This window comes from Periplaneta americana, chromosome 9, assembly GCF_040183065.1.
Source record: "Periplaneta americana isolate PAMFEO1 chromosome 9, P.americana_PAMFEO1_priV1, whole genome shotgun sequence".
Taxonomy (NCBI): Eukaryota; Metazoa; Arthropoda; class Insecta; order Blattodea; family Blattidae; genus Periplaneta; species Periplaneta americana.
In genome coordinates, this window is record NC_091125.1 from 9,175,801 (window position 1) to 9,195,377 (window position 19,577).

Sequence of the window (19,577 nt, forward strand, 5' to 3'; positions counted from 1 at the left end):
ATCCATTTTAATATTATCTTCCCATCTACGTCTGGCCTCCCCAAAGGTCCTTTTCCCTCCGACCTCCCAACTAACACTCTATATGCATTTCTGGATTCGCCCATACGTGCTGCATGCCCTCCCCATCTCAAACGTCTGGATTTAATGTTCCTAATTATATCAGGTGAAGAATACAATGCGCGCAGTTCTGTGTTGTGTAACTTTCTCCATTCTCCTGTAACTTCATCCCTCTTAGTCCCAAATATTTTCCTAAGCACCTTATTCTCAAACACCCTTAATCTATGCTCCTCTCTCAAAGTGAGAATCCAAGTTTCACAACCATAAAGAACAACCGGTAATATAACTGTTTTATAAATTCTAACTTTAAGATTTTTTGACAACAGACTGGATGATAAAAGCTTCTCAACCGAATAATAACAAGCATTTCCCATATTTATTCTGTGTTTAATTTCCTCACGAGTATCATTTATATTTGTTACTGTTGCTCCCAGGTATTTGAATTTTTCCACCTCTTCAAAGGATAAATTTCCAATTTTTATATTTCCATTTCGTACAATATTCTCGTCACGAGACATAATCATATACTTTGTCTTTTGAGGATTTACTTTCAAACCAATTTCTTTACTTGCTTGGTGAACAAAATTAAACCTTTTATCTTTTTAAAGAAAAAATGGATGATCATTACACGCTTTTTCGCGCTGAATTCATATCTGTTTTCAAAATTTGTCCATCACTGAAGTTCTTGAGTAATCGTGACTTTAAAAAATATAATTTTATTACTATATAAAATCAATGCTGATTAAACTTCTTGTCTAGTAAAAGATATATTATTGTTTATTTTTAAAGCCTTACGCTGATTTCAAATTCTTTTACCAAGTTTTTCTATTGCTTGGAGTTTTTGAATTAATATTGAGTTTTTTTTACAATTATTAAATGAATGAATGTGCACGATATTTCCATTGCATAAATACATTCTATGCAGATTAAACTTTTATTTTTTAAGGAGAAAGAATTATTAATCCCTATATACTTTTTTCTGTTGATTTCAAATCGATTTACTAACTTTTTTCCATTGCCCATGGTTTTTGAGTTATTGCATGACTTATTTCAAGCCTCACCACTTTAATTTTCTTGAGTCAAAGTTAACCTGATGGAAAAGATGTAGGAGGTTCTAATCCATTCTAGACACAGGTCTAATTGATGATAACAGAGATGGATACATAACAGTATGTTTAGAGTTAGACCATGAAGTTATTCCATATATATACTGTATATTAATCAAGAAAAAGTAACAGTCTGTTGAATGATTCATAGGTTCCACTGTATCATCATCGGAACTGCAAAAGGCATATGACAGGATTCTTTTGGCTAGTCAGTTAATAGGGTTACACATAGGGATCTTTCAAGATACGGAATAGAGTGTGGTGTGCGGAAAGCAACGGGAAACTACCACATTATCTTTTCCAAGAAAAAGTTGCAAATATGGCATGATGAGTCTTTCCATGGTAAAAGATTTTGGATATAAACTATCCTTTAATTCGGACATCCAGGAAGGAGATACTGGGAAGGACACAGTATGACGCAAACCAACTGACAGAAGAAAAGAAGATTGAGGATTAGAACATGGAATGTGAAGACTCTTCTGCAGGTGAGTAAGTTGAAAAACTTGAATAAATAAGCAGATGCGATGGGTGTATCAGAAGTGAGGTGGGGAAAAAGAGTTGAGTTGGTGAGTGATGAATTTAGATTATTTTATTCAAGTGGTAAATGCAAAGTAAGTCATGGTGTTGGTGTACTATTGGGACCATATGTAAAAGATAAAGTGATATCAGTGCATTATGTAGATGACCAGATGATAATGGTGAGGCTACTAGGGAAGGAAATAGACTTAGTGCTAGTGCAAATTTACATGCTACATAGTGGATTAACAGATGAGGACGTGGAAGGAAAAAAAAAACTAAAATGACTTTCTTCTATTAACATTAACTTAATTAGTTAATACTTATATAAGTATACCAGTATTAAAATATGCTACAAAAATGATAAATTTGCTTTTGAAGGGAAGAAGAGTTAGGTGGTCCACGGAACTGTTCTGATTTAAAAAAGTGGACCCCATTTCAAAAAAGTCTGAGAAACACTGGACTGGAGCATTAATGCAAGAGCTGTGATTGGTTGTCGTGGAGCTATGAGTATGCGCAAGAAGCAGTATAAGTAGCAACGATGTTCAAGTCAATATATTTCGTAAATGAGGAAAAAGCGAAACGAACGACTAACACCACGTTTCTTAATGAACAAAAATTAGCTTAAATATCCATTTTCATTAAATTCAAGCTTTACGACCTGGGACAGTTCCCTTGTTAGTTATAGAAGATGAATCTGCCTATCAGAAGAATAAAAATGATCTTCTATTCTAAGGGTAGAAGTTGAGCTAGAGCTTAGGGAAATAAAGAATGAGGAAGCAACAGGGGTGAAGGAATCCCCAATGAATCAGTGAAAAGACTGGGTGAAATATAAGAGAAAGGCGAATGGCCCAAAAATTTCACGGAGACAGTGTTGCTGCCAATACTGAAGAAAAATAATGCCAAGAAATGTAACGAGTTCAGGACTATCAGCCTGATATTACACTCAGCAAAGATTCTCCTGCGAATACTGTCTCGACGTTTATATCATAAGATGGAAGGATAGTTAGAAGAAGAGCAATATGGCTTCAGGAAGAGAAAAGGTACGAGAGATGCAATTTGACTGCTATGTACAATTAGCGAAAGATATCCAGAAAAAAATGAAGGTCATATAAGAGCTCACAAATCTAGCCTATAGAGAATGGATATTAATCAGAAAAAAAGAGTATTTTCGGCGAAAAATTTTATTTTATTTTATTTTATTTTATTTTATTTTATTTTATTTTAGTCCCTAGACAGACCAAGGGAAGGTCAATTTATGTCCATACTTTTTTAGAACTATTGCTATAGTATAGAACATGTTCAGACCATGGTGTTCTCATTTTGTATCAGAAATAGTATAAAGTTAACGATTCAATAAAGACAATCAACTTTTTTTGATTGAAAACCTAATTATATGGACTAAATTTCGAAGTGGTCACAAAATAGCCATCCCTTGGTCCAACTTGTAACAATTTTATTCGAAATTATAAACATATGTTACAACAAAGGACTTATTATTCGAAACTGCAAACATATGTTGTAACAATGGACTTATTTGGAAACGAACATTATTATTACATTGTTGGCATTGCTGCATGGATTGAAAACCTCATTTTATAAACAGTGTTATTCTGTCTCTGACCGTGGTATGATTCAGAAATACGAGCAAATAATATATAATACGGAAAGTGAATCGGAAGCAGTTTTAGAACATCACGAGGAAGAAAGTGTGTTAGTGAACCTGAAGATGGAGTTCATCAGATTGAAGACATGGACTGTGATTATGATAATGGGAATAATGGTGATGTTGCAGAACCCAATTTTACTGTATCCACTTCAAGTGACAGTGAAACTGATAAGAATATTAGTGATGTGATAACAACAATAGTGCAAGTGTAAGAATTGTGAAGTATGTGACTAGAAGTGGAAGGGTTTATGTACCTAATCCGCCTCGTCCCACGCGAAGAACTGTTGCAAATATAATACGTGGAAAGCCTGGACTGCCACAAACTGGTCAAGTAACCACAATAAAAGAATCTTTTGGAAAGTTCTTTACTGTTGAAGTTGTGTCTAAAATTGTGCAACACACAAACGAGGGAGCAGAGAGAAGGAATGTCGAAGAAACAAGTCCAACTGAAATCCTCGCATTCATAGGTACTCTCATTTTCATGGGAGCAAATAACGACAACAACCTAGATTACCATGACTTATGATCCCAAGAGCTTGGAAGGTTAGTATACATAGCCAGCATGAGTCGGAACAGATTTCGTGATCTTCTGTCATCAGATTTGATGATAAAAACACAAGGTTGGTTAGGAGATCTAATGACAAATTTGCCCTTTTGAATGACATATTTCCCAAGTACTGCACAGCTGGTAAAAACACTATCATAGATGAAATGCTTTCCCTGTTTCGAGGCAGATGCCCATTTAAAGTTTTTTTTGAAAGAAAAACCGGGTAAATATGGGATCCTCATCACGCTTCTTGCTGACTGTGACTGTCGGTACATGATGGCAAACAAGAAGGAACAACTCCTGAATCAAGATGCCCTAGAGAAGTTGTCAAAAGGCTTGTTGCTCCAATAAACGACAGAGGTCATACGCGACTACTGACCAGTTCTATACATCAGTCGAACTTGCTGAAGTTCTGTACGAGTGTAAAATTACTTTAGTTGGTACCATGAAAAATAATCGCAAACATATTCCTGAAGAACTGAAAACCATAACTGGAAGAGAATTGCACTCAAGCAAGTTCGCATTCACTGACCCTGCATCTGGAAAACCACCTGTCACATTAATGTCGTATATTCCTAAACCTAAGAAGAACCTAATCATGCTGTCATCACAACATCAGGATGCCAAAGTTTCTGAAGGTGGAAAAAAAAAAATAGATATAAATTTATTCTATAACTCAATCAAAGGCTCTGTTGACACCATAGATCAAATGGCCAGGATTTATACTACTAAGAGAGGTACCCGTTGTTGGCTGCTATCAGTATTTTACACCCTAATTGATATTGAATGCATAAATTCTTATACACTGTACATTATGAATTTCCCAGACTGGTACAAAAAGAAAACAAACAGGCGGTGCTTTTATCTACAGAAACTGGGGTTACAACTAATCAAACCAAATGTGGAACATCGTGCTGCAAACATAATTGGACTGCAGAACAGTATCATCATGTCAATGGAAGCCATCCTCAAGAATAAAATTACCAAAACAATGCAGAATCAGCAGCAGTCATCAGGAAAAGGGAGGTGCCATACATGTAGCAAACAGTGTCGCATCAAGAGTGAAAAACTAAACAAATTAGCAAAAGCAACCATTGTTTGTGGAAAATGCAACTTGTATGTTTGTGGAAAACACAGTCAAAAGACAAACATATGAGTATGTGAATGAGATGGATGAATCTGAATGAAGATGTGAATAATGTATAAGAATTTGTTCACGCATTAACTTTCAATAATTAATTTAATTTGACAATTTTCAAGATGTAAAAAAATATCTGTTTCTTAATATACAATATTTCTTACTTAATTCACTTAATAAAGGCTAATAATTACTCAAAAATTGTAAATACAACCATAAAGGTAAAATATAATGGTGGACATTATTTAGTTCTCCCTTGGTCCAACATGTTACCAGCAAATAGGGATTATAAAGAATGGACACTGAGCGAATTTTCCTGTGTTTTGTTTCTCTGTGTGCAGCGTTTAGTTCCACTTTCAAGCGCTAGAGGTAGTGTAATCGAGCATACGCTAAGATAATAATTGAGAATAGAATTGAGACACAGGATCCAAACATCGCCTACCTTATTGCATAATCCAGTAATGCTTTGCTTCAAATAAATTCAAGTTAACAGCTTTTCCTTATTTCTCAGTGACAAACTAGTTATAATAATATTTTATATTTCAGATATAATAAATTATATTATAAAATAATATAATACATTATAAAATTAAGTATCGAATTCGTTTAATATTTGTATATACTGTAATATAATATAGGTATATGGTTTTACTTCTCATAAGAGTTTTGTTTTTCCATTTTCAGCGCTATCAAATCATTACATATTTTAATTGTTGTTGGGGTCAACGTCTCAACTCTGATTATAAAGGAACTCTAGAGTCTAGACATTACAGTTAATGACGGATTTATTATTTTATGAATCCAATTTATTTTATTTGAGTACATAATGTAACTAGATGTATTAATTATATGTGTTATATTTCCGCTGTGTCGACTGCTAGCTGGTGTGATGTCAGCACCAACTCTAGGGAGAAAGCAGAATCTCACGCTGTAGCTGGCTTGAAGGTCATTGAAATCAGTCCGGCTACATCAAAGGTACCGACGTGAAGTGTCCATTCTTTATAATCCCTATTCGCTGATGTTACCAAAAAGAGCTTGATCCACCTAGAATGTAATGATAGCCAAAAGAACATCATCACATTATAGTGTTATTTTTGTTGTAGTAAACAATATAACATCACCTCTTTCTGTTATTGGTTTTCTTGTATTATCATAAAAGAATTTTATTTGAAGGATGAAAGCTTAATACGATATTTTGTTGACTATTTGCATTAGAAACATGCGGTAAACCCCATTATTACTCATATTATAATTTTATTTAGTTTAATTTCTGCTACACTTATAGCTATTGTTACATTAAAAAATTAAACTTTTTGCTGAAAATACTCTTTCTTTCAATATTCATTTTTTATAGACTAGACTTGTGAGCTCTGATGTGCCCTTGAATTTAGTGAAAATAGCTCATTGATAACAGTAAGAGTATGTGACATACCATATTTAAGGCGGTAGTTTTAAGTGTCTCACTCTGTGTATGTGTGTGTATATACTGTGTGTGTGTGTGTGTGTATATATATATATATATATATATATATATACATATACATATATACATACATACATACATACATACAGGGTGCATCGAAATTAATAGCAAAAACTGAACACTTGAAAGTATACGATAATAGAAGCAAAAACGTTCCAGTGAGATAATTGTGAATATTTGGTTCCAAGCCGCCACTGACTTCATTCTTTGTAAACATCATAATGCTTTACTCGTTGCGTACAGGAAGCGGTCCGTGATGTGCTCTTGTTTATAAACTGAACATTGCCGAGAGGTGGAACACCTCCTCTTTAACTGATAAGAGTGTAACTTACAGTAAATTGTAACATGTAATGTTCTGAAGTATATTGTACTCCTTTTTGAGGTAAGCCATGAGTGAAATTTGAGCAAAATTAGATGGAGAAGTAAACGAAAAGTCTTCATTTCAAATAAATTTGTACTAACTAGGATTATTTCATAATGAAATCAGTGGCAGATTTGGTTACAAGCCGTTTCAGTTTTAGATATTAATTTTGATGTAGGCTACTCTGTATATATATATATATATATATATATATATTATCATATATAAATTGTTCTGGTACATAAAATATTATTTATTAAAGCTTCTAATACTATGGGTATTATAGGAAGCATTCCGACAACGGTTACATCATCAAAGAAGCAGGTATTTCCAAGAATGTGAATGTATATGATTACGAAAAAACTGTTTGAAATTCTCGTATTTTCAGTCGTTGCAGACTACTTACTGATGGTAAGAGGGTGCATGCCATTGGTAGCACCAGACAGAGCGTATTCTTCTTCTTGGAGGTGCAGCTCGGCCAAGCAGCAAGCTGCCAGATGTCGGAACACTGCGTTCACGTTAATGTCTTCTTTGACTGACGTTCGCAGTAGCCTGCAGCCAAGAGCTCTGGCCAGCAAGTCTGCCTCTTCCCTGTGAATCGAATTTCACACTTTAAACCAGAGGTTCTTAACCTATGGGTCGCGACCCAAACAATGATTGCTGTAGCTTCCCGAAAGAAATAAAATTAAAGAAATGTTAATTAAAGTACTTGGGATTATGATTATATTTTATAATTATTGCTTATTATGAAATATTACAACTCTATATTAATAAATAATTGCTACGCTTATTTACTTGGTTTTATTACAATAGCACTGTTTAACTTCAAAATAGGCCCATGGTTTGCACAAGTTAATTCCCAGTTAACTTTGGATCTTGGCCAAAAAAGGTTAAGAACCCCTGCTTTAGACCAAGGATTTTCCAATGTAAGAATATCGGTATAACAAAATAAATTTACTGGTACTGGTGACATTGCTAACTATAGTTTTTACCATTTCAGTGTTGCAAATGTGTCAGTAAGTGAGTGAATCCTCAGGGTTATTTAAGAAAATATACCAGCACTTATTTGAGCTTATTTCTATATCACTTCGAATAAGAGAGTTCATATAAAAGCGAGTTATGTATAATTACGCAGTTATTAACTACGTAATTGAAAACTTCTCTGCTCATCAAATGTAGACTAATTCAAATAAAATTATATGTTGTGCAGAGTAAAGGCACCAGATGATTCACATACATGCCGTCTTGTGCACTAAAGTGAAAAATTAGACGAGTTTGTCTATATTAGGATGAATACTGTTACTACACAAATATAAACCAGTTACGAATGATAGACAGTTAGAGGTGTACACGGAATATTTTTCATCAGGTTCATTTTAGAAACAAAATTGTTCCCGGACATACGTGAACTCAGAGGTTGCCAGAATCTTAACTGCGAAATTATGTAAGTTAGGAGACTTGTCATTAGATAATAATTCATATTATTCCCTGCCTGTTTTATCTGATATTTCAAAAGGGGTTCTATTCTCTATGACTCGTCTTTGTGTTTGAAATACGATAAATTGATCGGACTGAATTTTCAAGTAGACAGTAGTGATTGTGGGTTGGCTTTGCCATGAACTTATTATTGTGGCAGATTCTTGAAAACGTTCTTACTATTTAAACCTGCACAACGAATTAAATTAAAATAAATTGCTTTATCGCATGTAACAATTATTGTTTTATTAATATAAACCATTTTTAACAATCGTATTTAAACTCTTACCTATAATTTTATGTTTGCCAAAATTCTTTTGTTCAAGATGAAAGTACCGTCTGATATTATAATGTTTTATATAAATCGCTACTGAACACTTGAGGCATTGCTCTTTACCTTTATTCATACTAACAAAATAGTCTTGTTCCCATGTTTCTTGAAAATTAAAACGAAACCTACAATTTATTCGCCATATTCCACCACTTTATACACTCCTGATTAGAACGCAATGGTACCGGATTCAACCTTTGCTTACTGTACGTCCACGCAGACCAGTAGGATATTATTGTGGAGGGAGAAATGAAAGGGTGGTGTACAGGATTGTTTCCGATTTCTGATAGTGAATTTGAATGACATCATGTGCGTCAGGAGTCACACGACAGCTGAACTGTGACGCGAGGTGACAAACAAGTAGTGAGTAATCTCATAGTCAGGGTGCACGGAGACTCACAGCAGAAATTCCCAAGAAAATCGAGTCTTTTTGGGAGGGGTACATGACAACCCTTTCCGATGCCAAGTACAGTTAAGTGAAAATAAAAGAAGCCTGTAATGAACGAGGTTTCGTTATTTCCAAGAAAGGCATCTTCTGTGTACTTAATAAGATTGGTAAAGCTCGAATGGAATTAATTTGTATCATCTCGTGGGGTGCGGTGACTTGTGACGGGGGTGGATTTGCTTGCTTCTTCCACTCTGAAATTAATCCCACCCGAGCTTTGCCAGTCTTATTAGGTACACACAAGATGCCTTTCTTGGAAATAACGAAACTACATTCTTTCCAGGCTCCTATGATTTTCACGTAACTGTACTTGGCATCGGAAAGAGTTGTTATGTACCCCTCCCAAAAAGACTTGATTTCCTTGAGCATTGTTATTGTGATACACCGTGCACTCTGATTATGAAATCATTCACTACTGGTCTGTCACTCTCGCCGCAATTCAGCTGTCGACTGTGATTCCTGACGCACATGACATTTTCAGAGATCGAAAACAACCCTGTATACAGTGCCCGTGCAGAAAAATATTGCCCATGCCTGACTTATCGGTACTAATATTTGTACATAATATATAAAAAGATAAATATGTCTATAGATAGGACACAGTAAAAATTAACATGTTATTTATATAAAACATAAATATTTATTATTTATTACTCCCAGAAAAATAATCTCAAAATTAAACTCAGACAATTGCGTTTAGAAATATGTTACAGAAAGTATGAAATCAACTCGTTGCAAATCCGCAGTTCAAACGTGAAGGGGGTCAGTTGTTAAAATTTAAATCAAATAAAAAAATATATATATTTTATATATATTATATAGAATTTTTCTCTGTTCCACTACTCTTTCATCAAATAAAAATGCTGGAATTTTAGACTGGAAAATAATGTATGATGAAAACATGCACTTCAGTTATTAGAAGAAAAGCGCGCGCGCGCACGCACACACACACACACACACACACACACACACGCTCGCACGCACGCACGGGAGTCCACCGCTGTGGAGTAATGATTAATATGTATGACCATGAAACAAGCTGAACCGGGTTCAAATCCTGGTTGAAAAAGTTACCTGGATGAGTTCCCCCCCCCCCCCCCAGGGGTTTCTCTCAAACCATTAAGAGCAAATGCTGGGTAACTTTCAGCGTTGGACCCTGAACTCTTTTCGCTGGCAATATCATCTTCATCTCACTCACAAGCTAGAAAACCATCATAGTTGATAAAGAGTCGTAAAATAAAACAAATAAAAAAAACACACGCCCACGCGCGTGCCAGTTTCAAAAAAGTCAAGCACATTTAAATTGACTCCACGCTCTTTTCTCTCGACCAAACTCAAACACACTTTTCTTCTTACTCAAGGTTTTTAACAGTCTCTTAAGGGGAGAGGATGATATTTTTTGGTGAAAAATGAGTAAATTAAAAAAAAAAATATATTTTTTAAAATACTCTGTGATATGTGTGGAATGCATAGCATAACATTTTGTGGGTCTTTGTGCCCTTATCGGATGTTGAGTCGCCATTTTTAAACTTCCTGCATTATGGATTTTAAATCACTCGCCCACTTTTATTGTTGTTTCCGGTAAATTACATTTTCAAAAAAAAAAAAATTCTTTAAAATACCCTTCGATATGTATGGAATGCATTGCATAACATTTTTTGGGTATTTGTGCCCTTATCGGATGTTGAGACGTCATTTTTAAACTTCCTGCGCTATGGATTTTTAAATCACACGCCCGCTTTTATTGGTTTTCAGTAACTTAATTTTTTTTGCTACATTGCCAGACAAAAATGGATATAATTTCTGAACTGTTAAAGATACATGCATGAAATTCAGAACACACATTCTTTAGACTATTAGAAAACTTTTCTCTGTAACAGAAGTTTGTTAATTGATTTCATTTTAAAAATACGTCCGGTTGTTTGCAAGAAAGGAAATCAGAAAATTGTTATTAAATTTTAATTGTTTATTTTACAAACGTAGGGACTAATATCAAAATTCTGTTACAGACAGTTTGTAGAACATGCTTTTGCAAATACATTGCAAAAAACTGTTTGAATCTATCTTTAAAAATGGTTTAGATATATCGGTTTTAGTACAATCCCGCAGTGGGTATATTTTTTTCAAATTTGGGCCCCCAAATAATTTTTTTTTTATATTTTTATTTGGTTGAGTTGCCACAGCTATGAGCTCTCTACATACAAAAAATTAATATTTTACACCAAGTAGGAAAAAAACAGTTTAAAAAATACCATCCTCTCCCCTTAAGACATTCTTCAACATATAAAAACAAAGTAAATGTCAGGTTCGTGTAGCTCGTAGAAATTTTCGCACACCATCTGATCCGTAAGCTTACTAGAAAATCTCTCGAATTGGAAAACCTTGGCTGCTAACTGCCACTTAAGGGAATCAACTTATAATAATAATAATAATAATAATAATAATAATAATAATAATAATAATGATAATAATGATTTATTTAACCTGGCAGAGTTAAGGCCATACGGCCTTCTCTAACACTCAACCAGTATAGTACTAGCAGGTACTAGTACAACGCCTTGATAATATATCCTCTAAACAGCTAATTATTTTAAGTCATGCTTTTTTAAGCAAAAAAAAATAATAATATGAAGTTTTCAATTGAATCTGTGTATAACACAATTAGCATTGTGAACATACACTTTTGGAGACATATCTAGCATTTTATGAAACTGTTGTTCCTGGAATACATGTATTATATTTTCGTGAATGGAAATTACATAATCCATCTGGATTGCGAAGCGCACGGACTTAATGGCGCACCATAAACTAGGTTTTTGTTACTGGTATCAGGGACTCCCATAACGTATTTTTCCGTAAAGTACCAAAATGAATGTTTCGTATCACCACAATGCACACAACTTCTATACTCCTTATAGTCTGAAAGTAACAAGTTTTTAGTAATCATACAAACAGAGAGGCATAAGGTACTGCATATTTTTGTCTATGAGTCAGGAAATACGTCAGATAGGCGTTATATGTTACGTAGATTAATAAGTGAATATAATTGCCTACTTCAGAGTAGAGTAAAATAGACTCGAACTAGAGGCTGGCTAGGTTAGTCCTGAACACTTAACCTTCTGTGTTTTAAACGGTATGTCAAAATAGTGTGGTCCTGAGTCCTCAATTAGTTACAGGAAACTACTAATTATACTGGTGGTATTCTCCTCTACATTTATTTAGGCTATAATTAATATACAGAAATTACGATTATCTTCTGAAGTTTGATAAAATCAGATTAATAGATTATATTATATCAAGTTGTCTCCTCTTATATCCTTTTCTAGTTTAAGAGAGCAACATTTTGCGTCTCCTTATTTAGTTTCGCCTGGCCAACAAGGTCTTTAAAAGCAATTCCCGTCCAATCTAAAGCCTAACATGAGAAGAGGGCTTGCAAAACTCTGTTCGCAAAGAAATCTGGACTGGCAAGATTTCTTCAAATGCAGTGCGATCAGTTATGCTTTCCTCCGCGGCGTGGGGTTTTTGCTATGATCAAGCCCCCACTCGCTTTGCGCTCACTGGAGGGAGTAGCAAGCCTGCTTGCTTACTTGTTGACCTTGCAAAAGTATTGCAGCGGTCTTCACAATAGATTTTTCAATTCTCACTTTAAAAACTTTTAAATTACTGTCTAATATTGTCCAAGAATTGTTTGCTGACTGTCGCAGTCGTAGCGCAGCTGTTCCCGAGTGTGTGTTATGTTGTTCGTTTCTTAATTCGACGGTATATATAAAGTGTATTATGCCTCGTGAGTTTACAACGGCACAGCGTGTCTTTATTTACGATTCATGTGTTAACTCAGCTTGTGAAATTCGAAGACGGTTTCAAAAAAAATTCCCGGGTGTAGACGCTCCAAATTGTAAAACAGTCCATAATCATTATCGTAAATTCCAGGAAACTGGAAGTGTCAAGTCTAAGAAACCAAAAAAGCAGCGTAAGATTCTCACCGAAGAAAGATTACATGACATTCGTCATCGTTTAGAAAATCATCCTAGAAAATATCTTCGTTGTCTTGCACAACAAGTGGGACTTTCATATGGGTCTGTGCAAAAGGCTACTAAATTATTGCACTTCAAGCCGTACAAAATAACTGTGGCACATGCTCTTCAGCCAGGTGGCCCTGTACGTAGGCGCACATTGTGTAAGTGGATTCTGGAAAATTTAGCCTATATAATGGATAAATAGACTCACATTTAATTTTTTCTCAGACGAGGCCTGGTTTCACCTCCATGGTTATGTGTGTACTCAGAACAATCATTACTGGAGTACTGATAAATCTGACTTCGTACATGATGACAAAATAGGTGTATGGTGCGCCATCAGTGGTGAAATAATCATAGGACCATTTTTTTTTTTTTAAGAATACAGTTGATTCTGTTACTTATGTGAATACTATACTAACCCCCCTTTTCATAGAATTAATAGACAGGGAGAGTGATCATGCATTTTTTCAACAGGACTCGGCCACTGCTCACACTGCGAATATTTTCATAAGAGAAATTCACAATGTGTTTCCACACGAAAGAGTTACTTATTAGTAAGGATTTGTGGCCCCTCGGTCCCCCGATCTAACAGCCTGCGATTATCTACTCTAGGGTAAATTAAAAAATGCCGTGTACAAGACGAACCCGAACACCATACAAGAACTCAAAGATAATATTTGTCAGTAAATTGTCCGGATTTCTCAAAATGAATACAGCGAGTGATGAATAATTTACTAAAGAGATGCCAAAAATGTGTGGAGAATGAAGGCGGGCAGTTTCAACATCTCATTTCATAATTTGGTAAGTAATGAGCCTCTTAAATTTGTTTGTGTATTATTGTATAGTTGATTTGTTTTCTTGTTTTAACCTCCTGCTAATCACCGAGACCCGGCTAACTGGCTAACCAGTTAAAGAGCGGCGCGTTCGCCCATAGGCAAAACACTCTGGCGGAAAGCAAAACTGATCGTACTATACTCACAGATTATAGGCTCTACTGCAATGCTTTCTGCCTAGATAAACCTCCACAATAATCACACCTTCCTGGATTTCTTAAAGTGAATACTTACGGATCAACGACGCTCTGATCCAGCAGGTCTATTTTGTTCTGCACCAGCACAGTCGGGATTTCGCCACACTCGTCCTCTACCTGTCGAATTAAACAGTCCATTAGTGTCCAAACATCAACACTTATAAATAATGATGTAACAGGTTTAACTCTCTATTGCCCGAATTACAGCCTTCCACAAAGTAATACCGATAACATGGCGGTCGCGGTGTATGCAACGTCTTCAGAAGTCGTCCTTTCATATCTCATCTAGAGCATATTATGATGACAATGTGATATTCTATGCTTTCTTACGTAATGGTGCTGTGTGATGCCCATCCCAACGTTACAGGTTTCCATAGTTTCTCTGTATAGTTCAGGTCCAACAATGTGGGAATAGAGTAAAACCAGCAAGAGTTATGAGAAAACTTCCAGAAATAAATGGATAGATTAAACCAGCCACATTCATTAGCTAGACATGAAAATATGCATTGTACAGACACATACATAATTAGATAGCCTACTTACTGTACATAATACATATGTACATATACAGAGGTACAGACTGGTTAACTCTGAGCTGTCTATGAAGCAATTCAAACACTCCTCAGAGATTTTTTTTAAATATCTGTAGTGTTACATTTTGCGAAATTTAATGCAAGCTTATTTTCTTGCGTTTCTACTCTTTTACGATTATTTTAGGTCCCCATACATAAATTCGCCAAATACAGGAGGAAAGAAAGGAAGTGTCATTGTGAGTTGCGTCACTAACATGTTCATTGCAGCAGCTGACCCTCTGTATGGATTTGAAATAACCATTATTTGGCCTATGTCCTAGTTCATCTATGAAACAAATTAATTTTTTCAAACATGAGGAACCTGTCTCTGAATTATATTGGGTCTTTGAATCTCTCTTCGAATTATATGGAGGAGCCCTCTATTAATTTTATTGGGGACGCCACGCTCCTTCGTGGAAAGTGTCTTGTCCTCTAAAGTCGGCGCCTACACATTGCAGCAACTTGCACAGTGGCTTTATGAGACGATAAATACGAGTATATTGATAGTCGGAACTATTTCTCAGTGAAGCTTATTTCCTTCCTCTCACTTTATGAAGCTATTTTAGTACAATCAGTCCTATTTGACTTGACGAATAAGAACAAACCATGAAATCAACGAAATCCTTGAGAATGAGGACATAGTACGTTTTGTTAAAGCACAGCGCCTTAGATGGTTTGGGCAGGTGGAGAGAATGGCAGAAGAGCGAATGCCTAAGCGCATTTATAAGTCGAGCATGACGGGAAGGCGACTAAAAGGTAGACCACGTAACTGTTGGAAGGACGAAGTCGAAACAGACTTGAGAATTCTGAATGTTAGAGGATGGAGGAACGCTGCATTAGGCCGAGAGAACTGGAGGAGCGTCATGAAGCAGGCTAAAGCTCACCCAGAGCTGTAAGGCCAGAAGAAGAAGAAGAAGAAGAAGAAGAAAAAGAAGTCCTATTTGACACCCAGTCTTTACCGGTTTGTAACCTAGGCCCATAAGTTTTTTTTTTTTTTTTTTTTTCATCTGCTTTACCTTTCCTTCTATCCGACTTACACATCACTGCGGGTAGGGTAGGACGATTCATTGGATTACACATTAGAAATCTCAGAAAGCCGAAGCTTCCTGGTCAAGGGATCAGCAGGTAAAAGGCCACTGCCGAGGCATCATAGGAAAATCACAAGACAACGGACGAAAACCCAGTCTCGTGGATCGAACATAAATATTTTCCACTGCGGATACTGGGAATTGAACCTCGTAATGTTTGGTTGGGAAGCGTACCCGTTATTCACATAGCCACAACAGCGGACCATATAACCTGTAAGTTCCGGTAAAAATACCGGTATCCACTATTTTGCCGGTAACAATAAAGGTTTTTAATTATTACAGTAAGAGTAAAGGTATGTGCAAAACCGGTATTTGTCCGCATGTAAATTACTTCGGTATCATAACTCTGCTATTTCCTTCTTTCTTAAATACAAGATAGTGTAAATATCTCCAATAGGCCTACTTGACAGAAAGTTAAGAAATTAAATAAATAACTAGTGGCTTGTGCAGCAAATGGTGCAAACTAAGTTTATTAGACGTTCAAATAAATATTTTTCAGATTTATTTTCAACTAGCCGTACCCGTGCGCTCCACTGCACCCGTTAGAAATAAGTATAAAGAAATTACATAATTAAAATAGGACATTTGATCCAGGGAACATTCGTGTTTGATAGAAGGATAAATCGTTTAATATGTTACTTAATTTAAATTGCATCCAAATAATTAAAATGCGATCATTTTGGTCCAGAGACCACTCATTGGTGCAATGACAATTCCTTTAACATGTTTCTAATTTTTATTACATGCAACCATAGTTTAATGAACATTGACATCATTTAGATTTAATGTGTATACTTTATTTTACTTGTTATAAGTTTCCATTGAATTATGGTAATAACTTAATTTTAACCCTTGTTTTCTACGTATTCAGTAAATGGCGTTTGGCCCACTATGGTTCTGAACCCTTCAAATAACTTAAATTATCTTAATGTATAAAATTGAATGTGGGTATGTATGTATAAATGTGTGTGTGTGTATGTTCTCTATACAAATCTATACGCTTTGACCGATATGTGCCAAAGTTTGCACATTTAACCTTCATAACCAGGAGAAGAACATGGGCTACATTGAAATTGTGCAAATGGAAGTTAAATTAATTAAAATTGTAAAAAATAAAAATAAATAGATCAAATATTCATGTGTAATATTAAAATGCAAAATCTTCTACAGTCAACTGTTTTTTATTATTGTCTGTTGTATTCAACATCGACTTTCATAAGGCCATGGAAATGTTAACACGAAATTAAATTACATTGTTGTTACAGATCATGAAGGCTAAAACTAGATAATTCATGCAATATGTATCTTTACGCAGTCGAGGACCGTATTATGAATTCCTCGATGCAGTTTTGTAGATAGTGAGCAAACTGTTTTATACAACTGAATTCTAGAATTCTTTGAAACTACAAGGATTGCTACCACATAATTTACTTAATATTGAATAACCAATAGTACTATTGCGAAATATTGACCCACCAAAATTATGCACGAATAAGAATTGGTGTAAAAAAACTCATACGAAATGTAATAGAATTGGTAATATTAACGGCAAAAATAAAAGGAGATGTTTTTATTCCACGTATTTCTAGGATACTCATTCAATTTTAAGCAACTGCAATTTCAATGCCACTAGCATTTGTAATGGCCATATTAAAATGAAGCTCAAGTACAGTCGCTCAAAGTTGCAGGCATTAACTTAAAAACTGCGTGTTTTTCACATCCTCAACTATGTTTTATACAAAGAAGTGAAAAAGAAAAAAAAGATTTTACACACATCAATAAGCAATTCAATGATACTTTTGTCATGTTGCTAATGTAGTATGTGAATGTACATAAGCCCACTGAAAATAACATTGTATTAATTCTCAAAATATTGTTGTTCACGTCCCAAAAATGTGTTGCTGCGAAATTATATCTGTATAATCATGTTGCAAATTTAGTATGTTAAGCATTGTGGAAATAAAAATCTCTTAATTTCTAAAATACTGGTAGGCTTATACGTTTCTCAGAATATTAGCCTTTATGTTACAAAATGACTTATTGCGAGTTTATATTGTATCTGTATTCTGTGTATAAAATTACAATTAATATAGTATGTTTTGAATTTATGAGATATAGTTTCAAGCTATATTTAAAAAAACCTGGGTATAATATAAGTGAATGTACAGAGGTACAAGAGGTAAAAAAAATCTTCCAATATAAATTAAATTATATATGTATATATTGATTCGATGCTGAAACTGATCAGAAAGAGGAGAAGGAATTATATTTTCGTTGGGTTTTACTTTGTTTATAGTTTGATTTTTCTATTACTTTATTTGTATTTCTGGCGGTGTGGAAGAGAAGGCCTAATGACCTTAACTACACCAGAATAAATAAATACATAAATAAGTAAAAACAAATTAATAAATAAAAACAAATAAATAAATTTAAAACAACAGTTTAACGTCAGGCACATAATGAAATGTTTTCTTTTCGGTGGCTGATTTACAACTGTTTTAAATTGAGTTAACCCTGGCAGGCATTTGGCTAAGGAGTTCATTAATTCATGTAAGTGATGTTAAGTAAAGATTCATCTTTATGGGCGAGGAAAGCTTAGTAAAGACAATTCGTTTTGGTTGTGTACAGTTAGGTTTCCGAGATTTCCGAAAATTTAATAACCAGTTTAATTAAAAATGGAAGCAGAAAGGAAAACCTGGGCAATGCCAGGTGCTTTCAGCTAGTATTATATAATATTACATTACATATATTATATTATATTATATTATATTATATTATATTATATTATATTATATTATATTATATTATATTACATTATATTATATTATATTATATTATATTATATTATATTATATTACATTATATTACATTACATTATATTACATCAGAAGTTGCTGTAATAACATTATAGCATTATGTCCATCTAGACTAGAGAAACTACACTTTCCAATGGTGAAATAATAATTAATTATACAAATCGGTTAATTTAGCTTCCGATATTACTTCATACAAACACGGAAACATTCTCTGTAGGCCATCTTTCATAGCTTTCGATTGTTGCTGTCCAAGGCCCCTTATAGACGAAGTCATTTGTTTTTTATTTCATTATACGGCCTTAGATGGCAGTTATTTTAATTTTAAAACTCATTTATCTCATTAAATATCAGTCCTATCAAAATTTTTGAAGGAATAAAACTTATCGCAAATTATTTTTAAAGAAACTTTTGCTATGTAACATTTTTCACAAAAATCAATAATAAGCTAGATATTTCGATTTATTTAATTCAGGCCCCCTTATAACCTCCCTTTTAAATAATGTATTTTGAATGCCATATAGCCTAAAATCTAAGTTACAACGAACATAATTTTTATTCCAATTTTCATCGAAATCCGTTCATCCATTATCGCGTGAAAAGGTAACAAACATACAGAAGACAGACAGACAGACATACAAACAAAAATTTCAAAAAAGCGATTTTCGGTTTCAGGGTGGTTAATTATATACATATGTTAGGACCAATTATTTTTGGAAAATCGAAAATTACCAGAAAAATTTCGGCTACAGATTTATTATTAGTATAGATGAAGAAGACATTCTGAAAGTTATTTGCTTCCATAATAATGAAACATACTCCCTCTGAATGGTTTTTTTATGCCGAATACTTTTTCTTGAACCTAAACACCTTCAGTTTTTTAGTTTGAACGCCAAAATGCAAGTAACAATGTCAGGACAATCAGT

General features: G+C 34.4%; 1 protein-coding gene across 1 annotated transcript in view; it reads right to left on the bottom strand.

Moving 5' to 3' along the window:
* The window catches only part of Rab23 (RAS oncogene family member Rab23), a 524,702-nt gene that overhangs the window by 6,663 nt on the left and 498,462 nt on the right, over window positions 1–19,577 (bottom strand). Inside the window, exons 5-6 of the mRNA XM_069834397.1 lie at window positions 14,216–14,295; window positions 7,284–7,468 (exon numbers count right to left, since the gene is read on the bottom strand). Of these exons, the coding sequence (XP_069690498.1) occupies window positions 7,284–7,468; window positions 14,216–14,295 (265 nt within the window). The remainder of the gene's footprint in view (window positions 1–7,283; window positions 7,469–14,215; window positions 14,296–19,577) is intronic.